Source organism: Lepidochelys olivacea, assembly GCF_965140295.1.
Source record: "Lepidochelys olivacea isolate rLepOli2 genome assembly, chromosome: 5".
Lineage (NCBI taxonomy): Eukaryota > Metazoa > Chordata > Testudines > Cheloniidae > Lepidochelys > Lepidochelys olivacea.
Genome location: NC_140415.1, coordinates 24,191,510 through 24,206,594, shown reverse-complemented (window position 1 = coordinate 24,206,594; position 15,085 = coordinate 24,191,510). Strand labels below are relative to the sequence as shown.

Genomic DNA, 15,085 nt, shown 5'->3' with positions numbered 1-15,085 from the left:
TCTCAAAGAGTTATAGAACCATCCCATTCATGTTCACGACATCCATGTAAGCTATTAGTCCCATTCTGCAGACAGGGAAACGAAGTAACAGAAAGACATCTTGCCCAGGGCCATGATGTGAGTCAGTGGAAGAATCAGATTAGAACTCTGGTGTTTCAGGAACACAGTCCCATGATTAACCCTCATTCCCGTCATTTAAATAAATGAATTGGTATATGTGCTCATCTTTAACTATCCCAAGTAAACCCATATAAAAACCTACACCTTTGGAATTATGTCAATTTGCTGCACACATCATCAGCGGTGCATTTTCACTAATGCTAATAGCAGATGCACAGCTAACGTTCCACAGCTAATGTTATTGTGCAGCTACAGTAAATATGAAACAACAGTCTAGAACAACCTACCTTAAACATTTCAAGTAGAGTTTCCTTCTTAATTTCCAGTCTTTCAAATGGTTGTTTTTCCTTCATGATCTTCTTGCATAAGGTCTCCAGAGCAGAGAAATCATTACTGGACACACCTCTACAACAGACAAAAATAAATTTGCATTATCTCTTACTAGTAATCTCTGCTGTCGATCCACACCCACAATGTATCAGCTCATGCACTAGAGTCACCGCAATGAGGGACATAATTTCCATCAGAAAAAGGGCTAAACAGAGGACTTTGCCCCAGGAGCAAGGGGAAGCAGGAACTAGACTGTGACTCAAACTCCCCAGATTGTGACTCCACTCCTGCTCCTGGCGCAGGACAGCTACGCATTCTGCCTTTTTCTTGGTCTGGAATATAAGGTTACAGTCTAGCCTTCTGGAAGTGAAATGAAAGAACCTACCCATCCTCGAGGTACATGTCATAATAAAATCCATTTTCTATTGGTGGGCCGTAGCACAAACATCCACCATAGATTCGCTCCATAGCTTCACCCATTATGTGAGCACTTGAGTGCCAGTATACCTAATGAGAGGGATAAAAAGTGGATCAGCTTGAGTATTTATGTACAAAGCATTTCAAGATCCTCTGAAATCCATACAGAAGTCTTTTGATGATTTGTTTTTACAGATACTTGAAGGAGGCAATCGAATTTAGAGACGGTTGCACTGTGGGAAATGATTCACATATCAATTTGCCAATTTACCCCCCAAAAATCATGAGTAATTATCTGACAAATTGTACTTGCTCATCTTTACAGCTGTTAAGTATTGGAAAAAATTATTTCATAAAAGTTCTCTCAAATGGTTGGGGGAGGAGAGAAAATTCACTTAGTAAGTTGCACAAATGTTAATTGACTAGCCTCATTTACTACATTCAGACATCATCGATCTATTTTAAAATACCAGCAAATGGAGTGGTAATACAGCTGGGATCCATGAAGGGACTTATGTGCTGTGACACAGCATTGCAGGACCTAACTTTTAGGGGCCTAGAGAATCACGGAACTACACTGTGATTAACATAGCCAAGTTAGGTGTCTAGGCTCCTCTTCAACGAGTGGGGAGAGACAGGCACCTTAGAATGTGATCCACAAGAATTCAGCACACTTGGTGCTGAGCCTCCCAAGCTAGCCAACAGGAGATGCCAATGACAGAGTGTGTGCCAAGTCCCGCCCCTCCCTACTGCAGGGAGGCACCGCTCTTTCCACAAACGGGAAGCTACCTCCTGGAGAGTCAGGTGGTTTAGGCACCTATGCTGCGTCTTGCAGGAATGAGTTAAGTGCCTGCTTCACTCTACACAAAAAGGCTGGAGGAGGAAGAGCCGCCATCTGTGGTATGTCTTTTAGCCCAGTGATTAGAGCACTCACCGGGGATATGGGAGACCCAGGTTCAATTCCCCCCTCTGCCTGAAGGGGAGAAAGGATTTGAACAGGGGTCTCCCACACCTCTCAGGAATGTGCTGACACAACTGAGCAATGGGAGATTCTGATGTGGGGCACCCTCCATCTCGCCTGTTTAAGCTGCTCTGCTGAGGATAAGTACTGACAGTGTGACTAGGTGGGTGAGAGAGAGACACTCTCTGTAGTTCGGTGGTTAGGGCACCCACCTGGGAGATGGGAGCCCCTGAGTCTAGTCCCCCTGTTCCAATCCCTCTTTCATTATTTCTCTCTCTCTCCCCATCCTCCCACTCCATCCAAGATTTTGAATGGGACCCAATCTGCTAGGCATGCTCAAGGGACACCTAAAGGATTGGGTCCCGCATATGACTTAGGAAGCCAAACACTAAGCTTCCGCCCGCCCGCCCCCCCTGATGCCTCCCAGGTTCATGAATTGCTCTGGGGCTAAGGCAGGAGACAGTTGTCTGGACCCTTAGAGTGGGGCAGCAGTGCTCATGCCACAGGATCTAAAAGTTAGGGAACTTCTACAGTTGAAAGTTAAACGCTGACTGAATTTAGGTGCCTAGAGGGCTAGGCAGCAGCCAAGTGGGAGTTTCATGGATCACAGTGGTGCTACACACAGGAACTTAGGTGCTTAATAGTGGAGTTTAGGCACCTCTGTTACTTTGTGTATTGCACCCCCACAATATTTAGTCTGAAAGATACAACTGGAACATAAGGTCTCGATCCTGCACCTGTGCAGGAGTTTGCAAAATCAGGGCCTAAATTGTTAATAAGTCTTACACATACAACATTGGATACATAGCAAACAGTCTTTCCACATGATAAGATTTTTTTACTAGTTTGTGTTTTCAATTAAAAATCAAACGAAAACAAAAATTACACTTGCACATTAATTTTACAAAGGTACTATTTTTAGTTTTGTTGATAAATTAAAACCAAATCTATATGACTGCAGCATGTTTTTAAATGTACATACCTGAAAATGCAAAATTATGCATCTCACCATAAGTGTAACTTGTCCATGTTGCACATAAATAGCATTATTTTGTATGCCTTAAACTATATCGTATGTGCAACATGGAAGAGTTAGTTGATATGGGAACAATAAGTATGAATTTAAGATCTCAGCTACAGTGTTGAGTGCTGCTCGTACTGAATATCATTTTTAAAGTGTACTTAATACTACTTTCCACATACATTAATCTGAATAAGCAAGCATTAAAATAAAGAGCTACATTTTTATGATGTGCAAAAAGATACTAATACAAAAAACATTAACGTAAGATTAAGATTACAGATTTAGAGGCTTATTCTCACCATGAGAGTCCTAACATAGGCTTAATTACCACAACTGCTAGCAAAGCAATTGCAATTAATACATGCCAGCATACATATATCTGCAGTAGCACACACCTTTCTTAAGAATTAGTTAGTACAAAATAAGGTATGTACTGTACAACGATTTTCATTCTTTATTCTACAAATGTTAAAGGCAGTTACGCTCACCGAGGACTAAGTTCAGGTTTTGAAATTTCAGAGTAACAGCCATGTTAGTCTGTATTTGCAAAAAGAAAAGGAGTACTTGTGGCACCTTAGAGACTAACCAATTTATTTGAGCATAAGCTTTCGTGAGCTACAGCTCACTTCATTGGATGCATACTGTGGAAACTGCAGAAGACATTATATACACAGAGACCATGAAACAATACCTCCTCCCACCCCACTCTCCTGCTAGTAATAGCTTATCTAAAGTGATCACTCTCCTTACAATGTGTATGATAATCAAGGTGGGCCATTTCCAGCACAAATCCAGGTTCTCTCACCTCCCCCCCAAAAAACGACACATACAAACTCACTCTGGGGCGGAGGGTGAGAAAACCTGGATTTGTGCTGGAAATGGCCCAACTTGATTATCATACACATTGTAAGGAGAGTGATCACTTTAGATAAGCTATTACTAGCAGGAGAGTGGGGTGGGAGGAGGCATTGTTTCATGGTCTCTGTGTATATAATGTTTTCTGCAGTTTCCACAGTATGCATCCGATGAAGTGAGCTGTAGCTCAAGAAAGCTTATGCTTAAATAAATTGGTTAGTCTCTAAGGTGCCACAAGTACTCCTTTTCTGTTTTGAAGTTTGTCATCCAAGGGAGGGGAGAAACAGTTTAGTGGAAGATACTTACTGCTTGAGCATCTTCATCGTCAAACTTGAGCAGTTCCAGGGTACAGTCTTCCTCCAAGGGACGATCTAGATCCCAAACCACTTTGTTCACTTTAGCAATAACAGTGTTGTCAGCCAAACCTTGACTATACAATAAATAATTTGTATGTCAGCTATTGGAATCAACAAATGGAGACACACCCCTATAACCTTTCCCCTGCACAGTCAGGATGGCATTTTCAGGATGCTTAGGGTTGACTTAAGTCTGCTTCCACTGAAGTCGGTGGTAGAACACTCACTGACGGCAATGGAAGCAAAGTTAGACCAACACTAAGCACTTAAGAAAATCCCCCACACACTCTCTCTCTCTCTATATATATATATTTTGGCAAAGAGCAGGAAGAAACTAAATGTAGTTTATTTAGCAAATTTCCCACTGTAGAGCACTCTTACTAACATATTTGACTTACTTAGGGCAGTACTTGCCAACTCTGCTAATATGATCCTTCTGCAATAGGAGATGCAGCTCTTAAGTAAGTACCTGAAGGAGATCAGATTTTTTTTTTTTAAACTCCAGGTAGGTACTATTACTTTTACATTTGTCTCCACTAACAAAAAAATCCCAACAATTCTTGAAGATGATAAATTTGGCAGTCATTTGAACCTTAAACTGAAATTATTGAATGTTTGAACAGATCAGCAGTTCAGATGGATTGACTGCAAGAGAAGAATCACACCATGAGTGTTTCTAAAGCACTTCATTTAGAGCTGAACAAGTCTCCAGGAAAGACCTAATCTTTCCTTCTTAGTTTATTTCATCTCAACCTAGAAGAAATCAACTCTACTGGAGATTATTTGATGTCTAAGAACCCTACCAATATTGTTCAGAAACATTCACTGATACCGAACTCACCCTGACCTTAATGGAAACACTGAATGAACATATAGGTACAATCTTTATTTTTATGATAAAGGGCACTAAATTAAAGTTTGAGGCCACATTTTCAGAGACTATTTTGACAGATGAATAAGCATGCAAACAGCATGGACGTGAACTGCAGCCTTAAACACATGTACCAAGAAAGCAAAGAGATAAGCTTTTAAGTACAATGAATAACATAGCCACAATAGGGTTCGTGTTTCTATTTAAAGTTTAAGGTCTTCTCATTTTAATTTTGAGCATCATAAAACATGACCATGAAGTTTTCCAAGATGCCTAATACGTTGCCCAAAACTATAATAAAAGTTTAACCATTTGATATACATCCAAAGTTAAGGTAGTGCTCTTTTTGATGTGCCACACATATGTAGGAAAAGGGTTTAATTAAGATATTTTTATGGGTGACTCTCACCCACCAGTCCTCCACATATCCATGCAGAACAGATTAAGTTATGTGATGCACTAGCACCCAATCCTACAAACACTTCAAGAATGTGAATAACATTATTTGCATGGTTGATTAGTTCCCAACTCAACAGGAGTAGTCACTTAGTAAAAGTTACTCACATGTTTATGTATTTACAGGATCTAGCCCGTAAAAAATGATTTAATTTTAGAAACAGCAGCTTCATAAGGCAAAGAATTATGTTTTGAAATGAGAAAGCTGTTTAGTTTGAATGTATAGTAAAAGCAAGATTGCTAAAAATAATTCCTTGAAGAAAATTAAGTTGTGCTAAGAAATAAATAATCCATCACGCTAAGAACTATAAAAGATCACAGATGCAATTTGCAGTAGTTCTGTCTGAAAGTGATAGCATAGGTCACATAAGTCAGTCATACCTAATTCCACAAGCAACTTGATAAGGAGTGGTCTTCCAGGATTCAGCATCAACTTGCTTGCCATCAGGTAATGTCACTTTAATGGGTTTGCTGTCTTTTGCAGCTCTTTCTGCTAGAAGCGCATCATGTTCTGCTTTAAGTTTATGATACCTCTCTAGACGCTCATTGATATATTCAGGCCAGGGATTCAGCTATATGTAAAAGTATGGAGGAAAGGAGAAGTAATTAGCAAAGACTTGCAGTTCTAATGACAAATAACTTTAAAAATTAAGCAAAGAAGGTAAATTTTTCTGAAGTGTCTAAGTGACTTAGGAATCTGAATCTCATTGATTTTCAAGTCACTTGGGTCCTTATGAAAGTTTTAGTCAGTATCCTTTTTCAAGAGGGGGGGGGGGGTCAGGCTAGTTTCTTATTAAAAAAAGCAGCTAATGCAATGCAACAAGAGTTTGAGAAGCACAAATTCTACTGTAGCTTAAAATACACTGGAAAAAGCAAGCTGCTGACATTATTATCACAATAATAAATGGGGGGGAGGGAACTAACAGCACACTGTTTCAGTTACAAACAAAAAATGTTTATAATCGTATGTATCTCAAGATCTCCTACTTCCGCCTCCTACAGGTATACAAACGCTGACTCGACCTTATTCTAATAAATCAAATCCTACTAACATCCCAGCTAATCTGTACTGATGCTCTACCTTCCCTACCCATCTCCACTTTCTTCTTCCATTCCCACTTTAACCTGTAACCTGCTACTCTTCCACTCTTCCCATTTACTCCTTCAATAGTCTGCCTCCAGAAGTGTGGCTAATGCCATTTAAACACTAAGTAATCATAATTAATTTTAATTTGAAGACAAAAAAACTTTAGCTAAATTAAGATTAAGATTATTTAAATTAAATAAACATTGGCTTGTACCTGGTTTATAATAATTTGCTTAAAATTCTAATATGCCAAGTAATAAAGATTTCAGAAACTACAAGGTTAAGAAAAAATATGCTTTTCATGTCTATACTAGTATGCATTCTCATTTACTCAAAGTTAGAAAACTTAGTCACTAGAAAGACAAAGGTTACATCATCATTACAAATGAATCCCTCATCCTGGTGCAAACCCGAGGACTAATAGTAAAAAGGGAATTACTACAGACTGCTCTGCAAATCCAATGTAACCTGTTGTAATAGCATCAAAGAAACAAAAACTATTTCATAACTATTTCACTGCTGCATGTCATTACTATAAATCAGCTGGCGCACAAGAGCACCCACAATAGTAGGTGTAATGCAGTGGTTCTCAAACTGTGGGTTGGGATCCCAAAGTGAGTCGCAACACCATTTTAATGGGGTTGTCAGGCCTGGCTCAGACTTGGTAGGGGTGGGGCCAAAGCCTGAGCCCTACTGCCCAGGACCAAAGCCAAAGCCCAAGGGCTTCAGCCCTGGCTGGTGGGGTTCAGGCTTTGACCCTGCCACCTGGGGCAGCTGGGCTCAGGCTTCGGTCCCCCATTCCTGGGCTCGTGATATAATTTTTGTGGTCAGACAGGGGTCGCGGTGCAATTAAGTTTGAGACCCTGGTGTAATACATTGATGTCCTCGGTCCAACATTCAGCAATGAAATTGAACTGTTTAAAAGCATATAAATGAACTGGAAATTTACCTCTGTGCAACCCCCATCACCAGATCCTTCTTTGGTTTTCTTCTTTCCCCATTCCTTCTTTTCTTCCCCAGCAGCTATCTAAAAAGACAAATAAACTAATCTTACTTTACTCTCCTTTCTCAATGTCAAGTTTATAGCTGTATCTAACTCTATAGGTGAGGGAAAAGGTGTCCATTGGTTTAAGCACAGCACAATACAGGGCTTCAGAAAGTCTTGAATCCTAATACCAGCTCTGACAAGGACTCTGCATATCCTCAGATAAGCCACTTCATCTTACTACCTCAGTTTCTCCAGTTCTAACTGGGCATATAAGACTTACCAACATGTTATGAAGAACAGTCAGTAACCCCCCATTTCTAAGAAACACACTTTTTGTGCTTTGCTTTACCCTTTACTAACTATGCAATAAGAAAAGGAGTACTTGCGGCACCTTAGAGACTAATCAATTTATTTGAGCGTAAGCTTTCGTGAGCTACAGCTCACTTCATCAGATCCATAAAGTGGAAAATGCAGTGCAGACTCCCTCCTCAGGCCCTACGCTACCAGCACTCCCAGCTATCATCGAGACACCACTGACTTCCTAAGGAAACTACAGTCCATCGGTGATCTTCCTGAAAATACCATCCTGGCCACTATGGATGTAGAAGCCCTCTACACCAACATTCTACACAAAGATGGACTACAAGCCGTCAGGAACACTATCCCCGATAATGTCACGGCAAACCTGGTGGCTGAACTTTGTGACTTTGTCCTCACCCATAACTATTTCACATTTGGAGACAATGTATACCTTCAAATCAGCGGCACTGCTATGGGTACCTGCATGGCCCCACAGAATGCCAACATTTTTATGGCTGACTTAGAACAATGCTTCCTCAGCTCTCGTCCCCTAATGCCCCTACTCTACTTGCGCTACATTGATGACATCTTCATCATCTGGACCCATGGAAAAGAAGCCCTTGAGGAATTCCACCAGGATTTCAACAATTTCCATCCCACCATCAACCTCAGCCTGGACCACTCCACACAAGAGATCCACTTCCTGGGCACTACGGTGCTAATAAGCGATGGTCACATAAACACCACCCTATACCAGAAACCAACTGACCGCTATGCCTACCTACATGCCTCCAGCTTTCACCCAAACCACACCACATGGTCCATCGTCTACAGCCAAGCTCTACGATTCAACCACATTTGTTCCAACCCGTCAGACAGAGACAAACACCTACAAGATCTCTATCAAGCATTCTTACAACTACAATACCCACCTGCTGAAGTGAAGAAACAGACTGACAGAGCCAGAAGAGTACCCAGAATGTCACCTACTACAGGACAGGCCCAACAAAGAAAATAACAGAACGCCACTAGCCATCACCTTCAGCCCCCAACTAGAACCACTCCAACGCATTATCAAGGATCTACAACCTATCCTGAAGGATGACCCAACATTCTCACAAATCTTGGGAGAGAGGCCAGTCCTTGCTTACAGACAGCCCCCCAACCTGAAGCAAATACTCACCAGCAACTACATACCACACAACAGAACCACTAACCCAGGAACCTATCCTTGCAATAAAGCCCGTTGCCAACTGTGCCCACATATCTATTCAGAGGACACCATCACAGGGCCTAATAACATCAGCCACACTATCAGAGGCTCGTTCACCTGCACATCTACCAACGGGATATATGCCATCATGTGCAAGCAATGCCCCTCTGCCATGTACATTGGTCAAACTGGACAGTCTCTATGTAAAAGAATAAATGCACACAAATCAGATGTCAAGAATTATTCATAAACCAGTCAGAGAACACTTCAATCTCTCTGGTCACGTGATTACAGGCATGAAAGTTGCGATATTACAACAGAAAAACTTCAAAACCAGACTCCAGGGAGAGACTGCTGAATTGGAATTCATTTGCAAATTGGATACAATTAACTTAGGCTTGAATGGAGACTGGGAGTGGCTAAGTCATTATGCAAGGTAACCTATTTCCTCTTGTTTTTTCCTCCGCCCCACCCCACTGTTCCTCAGACATTCTTGTTAAACCCTGGATTTGTGCTGGAAATGGCCCAGCTTGATTATCATACACATTGTAAGGAGAGTGATCACTTTACATAAACTATTACCAGCAGGAGAGTGGGGTGGGGGGAGAGAAAACCTTTTGAAGTGATAAACACCCATTTTTTCATGGTCTGTGTGTATATAACATCCTCACTGCATTTTCCACTTTATGCATCTGATGAAGTGAGCTGTAGCTCACGAAAGCTTATGCTCAAATTAATTGGTTAGTCTCTAAGATGCCACAAGTCCTCCTTTTCTTTTTGAATACAGACTAACACGGCTGCTACTTTGAAACCTAACTATGCAGCAAACTCCACAGGGCAGGGACTTCCTTTTTCTACCCACCTGTAAAACACCTTGCACGGTTGTGGTTCTAGGCATTTTTAAACGTTAGTGCCGTCTAGAGCTTAAAGGCCAATGTGAAGAGTCCCAAAATCACATCGCTTTTAAATCGGTGGTTAAGAGATGACCATTTACAGTGGAAAGGGGAATAACGTTGGAGGGGATAGAAACAGACACGCTAGTACTTGGAGGTTTCGCTGTGCGCTGGCCATCCCTATACGTGTTGTTTAGCAGGGTTTCAATTGGCTTTTTGATTGCCTGGCGGCGGATCCCGCGCAGCCCCGGTGCCCGCACCGAGCCCCGCTGATTTTACCAGGGATCCACGTTGGCGCAGGGGGCCCGATGGCAGGACCAGGGGAGCCCCTAATCCTGCGCGCTCTGCGGGGCAGGAACCGCGCCCTGCTGCGGGCGCGCGGTACCTGCCCCGCCGGCGCTGCCCGACCACGGCCGGCCACCCACCCCGCAGGGCAGGGCAGGGCAGGGCCGCGGCGGGACACCCTGCGCGAGCGAGAGGGGAACCCGCCACAGGGCCGGGCGGAGGGCGGGGGAGAGCTGCCTGAGGTGGGCCGGGGAGCAGGGGCTTTTCGCCCCCCGGTTCAAACCCAGCCCGGGGTCAGAGGGCCCGCGAGCCCAGAGCGCGGCGGGGGGGGGGGGGGACCCACATAGACCTCACCAGGCTCCCTACCTCTGCCATGCCGCCCTCCGCACGCAGCCGGGCCGGGTGCCGGTCGGAGCGAGGCCACGCGCAGGCCCAGCCGGCTCTGGCAGCTGATGCAACTGGAGGCGCGGCTGGTCCCGCCCCGGCAGCGGGAAGCGGGTTGGGGCTGGGCGGAGCCGAAGCCTGCGCGGGGTGACCTCAGGCAGCGCGAGGGGCCGGCGCGGGCCGGGCCCGCCCAGCACCGCCCTTCCGCTTCTGGCCTGTCAAAGGGCCGGGCCCGGCGCCATCGCTCCGCCTGGCCTCCCCCTCACCCGAGGTCCTGCCTGAGCGGCGTGGTCAGCCCGGAGACGTGTGCGGGGCGAGGCCCTGCCTGCCTGCCTGCGGCCCGGCCCTGGGTTTCCCACCCTGCCGGCCACGGCCTCTCGCGGCAGCCGTCGGCGTGAGGACCCCAGCCTCTGGGCTAGGAGATGACAAACTAGGGAGCCGGGCCGGCAGTGGGAGCAGAGGATTGCCTAGGCCAGATCACTCTGGTGACAGTGGGTATGGTAGCACCCATTGTTTCATGTTCTGTGTGTATATAAATCTCCCCACTGTATTTTCCACTACAGGCATCCGATGAAGTGAGCTGTAGCTCACGAAAGCTTATGCTCAAATAAATTGGTTCGTCTCTAAGGTGCCACAAGTCCTCCTTTTCTTTTTGCGAATACAGACTAACACAGCTACTACTCTGAAACCTATCAGCTACCCAGAGATCCTTGCCAAGGGAGCTTCTTAAAGTGTTGCCTACCTTTCCCTTGTTCCCACCCCATCATGCTATTGTGGGATTCCAGAGCTGATCTCCAAACCAAACTCGGATTACTAAAAGATGTTTTGGCATGGCCTCTTTTGGACCCATTTTGGCAGGGAGATGGACTCTACTGTACTCCAGTGACAGGGTGGATGAGGTAATAATTGTAGTGGCCCAACTTCGGTTGGTGAGAGACACTTTTGAGCCACACAGCTCTTCGTGTCTAGCCATGGCCTGCCTGGCCCACCTCCTGGCTCTCGGGGAAGGGAGCAGACGTGCCTCTGTTGCATCAGTTGCCTGAGCTGGCTAGGCCTGTGTGTGACCTCGCCCTGGAACCTGGCTTTGTGCTGAAGACCTGAAGAAGAGCTCTTGAAAGCTTGTTTCTCTCACCAGCAGAAGTTGGTCCAATAAAAGATATTACCTCCACCACTTTGTCTTTAGAATGTCCTGAGACTGACATGGCTACAACTACTCTCTTGTACTAGGACTGTTCCATTTTGAACTACCATGATCACAGGCCCTGATTCTGAGTCCAGAGGATGAGGGACAAAGGTGGTTTACACCACTAGGATACTGGGTGGGCCAGTGGCATAAACTAGAGTGGCCCGAGGGGCTGTTCTAATTTACACCTGAGCTATGGAAGTCCACAAAGAACCATCTAGCAGCATAGCTAGAGCACTCCACCCACCACTGCCCTCCACCAATATGTCTTGCTAGCCCTGGACATGCCTTGGGGCTGGAGACTCTGAGGGAAGGCTGTGAAGCACATAGAAGAGTTCTGCATTATATTTTATAAATATTTTTTGTGTATCTCTGTTTGCTTGAGCACTGTGGTGTGGCTGGCTCTATGAAACACTAAGGGTCAATTACCACTGGTACTCGCCGCATGTAGCCCAGGAAACAGGCAATGTCTCTAATTCAATTGCTCTTGCTCAGATGGAGACTTCACTGAATCCACTTCTGGAAGTCTGCTTCTATCCCACCTGGGGAGATGCATAAACCAGATTAACTAGGTTCTAGTGTCCCAGGACATGCAAAGGGACTTTAGAATGGATAAAAGACTGAAAGGACTACTTTTCTATGGCTATGCAAACACTGGTGGATGACTGGGGACACTTCACTGATATTAATATGGGCTGGTCAGGGAAAGTATAGGACAGTCACAACTTTTAAGAACACAGGACTGTTCAGAAAGCTGCAAGCAAGGGACATCTTTTCTGATCATTTACCACTTGAAATTGAAAAGCCAATAGTTATTCTGAGGGACCCAGCCTACCCCTTACTTCCCTCATTCATGAAACCATACACTGGTTTGCGTACTGGCTCTGCAGGTACAGAATGACAGTTTAATGTGCTTTTGGTAGATTGAAGGGTAGGATTTCAGTGAGAAAAATATGCTAATAGTTATAGCTGCCTGTGTTGTGCTGCATAATATGTGTGAGGCAAAGGGGGGAAAGCTGCCACCAAATGGATGATGGTGGAGCATCTGTCTGCTGACACTGAACAACAAAACACAAGGGCTCAACTTGGAGCTATGCGTTTGAGGGAAAGTTTAAAAGAGCACCAGAACAGTCAGCCACAGTTGTGTTCTGTACTGTTCTCTGGGCCTGAAGCTTTGGGTATTTAAAGTTATAACTATTACTGTGTGTTTTAGTGAAGCTATGAATTATGTGGTGCTTTCTGTACATTTATAAATATGACTGGGTGTTTTCCTGACCTTTTTATTTCTGTACAAGTATTGTGTGCTTTGAGTACCACTAAGCATTCCACAGTGTGTTGCAAGCTAATAAAAATAATTGTATTTTCTAACAATAGAAATTTATTGAGTGCCAAACCAGAGTAGAAGAACAATGTGCAAAAGGCAATGCAATACAAACTTTTAACAGATTTACAGAACTTAAAAATTGGAAAGGCAGCAAACATTTCTATCCATATCAGTCCACAAATGTAGTCCCTTGTGGCTATATGTACACCTGCCATGGTTCTCACAGGTCAGTGTATATGAATCTGTAGTTTTCCTTGTTGTCCCCTAGTGTGGAGTGATGGGGATATTTACATGCCATCGTGATGTCACGTGGTATGTTGGGAGGGATAATGAGCTGCTACCATGGAGTTCTCCAAAGACTGTAAAGAGTGGGGAGTCTGATTTTTAAACCAAGAGGTCAACCAGAGGTCTGCAACATTTGGGCTTTCGGCCTGAGAGGACCCATTATTGTCACAACCTCAGGAGTTCCCCTGAGGAAGGCAGATCAGCACTGCATGTTGCTAACGCTGTTGCAAGCATCGCAAAGCATTTTGGGCAGGGTCAAAGGTGTGAGTGGGGAGTGGAAGATTCTTTTGCAGGTTGCAAGAGGCCAAAGGGGGAAGGAGAAAGAGAGCAGAGAATGGGTTAACTCAACACTGTAGGTACAAGCTCAGTCCAACGATAAGATGCTGGCCCCAGTTCAAGGTCACAGTGCTAGACAAGAAGTTTATCCCTCACCCCGCCACAGCCAGCCATGAGAAAACCAGGGCTGCAGAGATGGAAAACACAGGTGAGATGATGGGGGGGGGGGGCAGCGCTTCATGTCCATGGAGCCGTTGTGTTTTGGGAAAGCAAAGAAGACCACAGAAAGCCGGTTTGGACGGGCACAAAGAGCACCAAGCACAGAGGTTGTGGAATGGAACACCCCCAAAGGAGCCTAGGACTTAAAACCCTCCTGAGAGCTGGAGCAATTCGGAGACTGGCAGCAAACCCGGATGACCTGTGTACACAGGACAGAACTCTCGACCACCCTTCCCCCTCTTCTTATGTTACACCCAGGCCTGGCCAGCCTCAGGTAGTGAGTGTGTGAATATGAACGTGGGTTAGGGCTTGGGGCACTAACACTTTCTTCCTTCCTCTGAGTGACGTGAGGAGCACCCATCACTCTCCACTGTTATTTTATTTTTATCAATAAAGCTTTAAAACTCAGTTACATGGTGTGTTCCGTCATCTCCTCCCTAAAGATCCTGTGGCCTCAGCCTGATCACCTGACGCCCAAGGCAGATTGGTGACATAAATCTGTCACACTATGTCCTGGTACATCTCCGTGTCCTTTTCCTGCTGGGACCCCTGAGCCTTTGTCCATGCTGTTGGTCATACTGGTCCTCCAGGGATAGGCGCCGACTCTGTGGGTGCTCCGGGGCTGAAGCACGCACGGGGAAAAATTGGTGGGTGCTCTGCACCCACCGGCAGCTTCCCGCCTGCTCCCCCCGCTCACCTCCGTCTCCACCACCTCCCCTGAGCACGCTGCGTCCCCACTTTTCCCCCTAGCTCCCAGCGCTTGCCGCCACCAAACAGCTGTTTCGCAGCGGTAAGCGCTGGGAGGGAGGGGGGAGGAGGGAGAATGTGGTGTGCTCCAGGAACAGGCGGGGCTGGGGCAGGGATTTGAGGAAGGAGTCCAGTAGGGGCAGGAGGGGGCAGAGCTGGGGCAGGGACTTTGGGGAAGGGGTTCGAATTGGCGTAGGGGTGGAGGCGGGGTGGGACCAGGGGCGAGCACCCACCAGCACCGGCAAAAGTTGGCGCCTATGCCTCCAGGCCCTTCATTCAAGGTCTGAGGCAGTACTGGCTTGCAGGATCTTGCAAAACATGCCCTCCTTTGTCATCTTCTTTCTTTGCCTCAACGGGATCTTGCATTCTACAGACGTGGAGGAGGCATCCCTCAAGACTGCAAAGGCAGCAGCTGCTGATAAAAGTGCACAGATATATCATTGGATTTATACTCACAATAGAAAGAGAAAGATAAGTTTCAAAACTCCCTTCCCTTATCCCCATAACAACT

At 45.3% G+C, this 15,085-nt stretch overlaps 1 protein-coding gene and 1 long non-coding RNA gene across 7 annotated transcripts in view; both read right to left on the bottom strand.

The window, feature by feature from the left end:
* Positions 1 to 10,680, bottom strand: part of TARS1 (threonyl-tRNA synthetase 1) — a 29,645-nt gene extending 18,965 nt beyond the window's left edge. Inside the window, exons 1-6 of the mRNA XM_084627915.1 lie at positions 10,523 to 10,680; positions 7,427 to 7,504; positions 5,772 to 5,962; positions 4,014 to 4,137; positions 836 to 957; positions 408 to 525 (exon numbers count right to left, since the gene is read on the bottom strand). Of these exons, the coding sequence (XP_084484041.1) occupies positions 408 to 525; positions 836 to 957; positions 4,014 to 4,137; positions 5,772 to 5,962; positions 7,427 to 7,504; positions 10,523 to 10,531 (642 nt within the window). The 5' untranslated portion in view covers positions 10,532 to 10,680. The remainder of the gene's footprint in view (positions 1 to 407; positions 526 to 835; positions 958 to 4,013; positions 4,138 to 5,771; positions 5,963 to 7,426; positions 7,505 to 10,522) is intronic.
* Positions 10,681 to 13,114: 2,434 nt separating this feature from the next.
* The window catches only part of LOC311520683, a 450,923-nt gene continuing 448,952 nt past the window's right edge, over positions 13,115 to 15,085 (bottom strand). For 4 of the 6 annotated variants that reach the window (XR_014711660.1, XR_014711661.1, XR_014711662.1 and 1 more), the window contains one exon: positions 13,115 to 14,989. This is a non-coding gene — a long non-coding RNA (uncharacterized lncRNA). The remainder of the gene's footprint in view (positions 14,990 to 15,085) is intronic. The other 2 variants (XR_014711664.1, XR_014711665.1) reach the window with 1 other exon arrangement.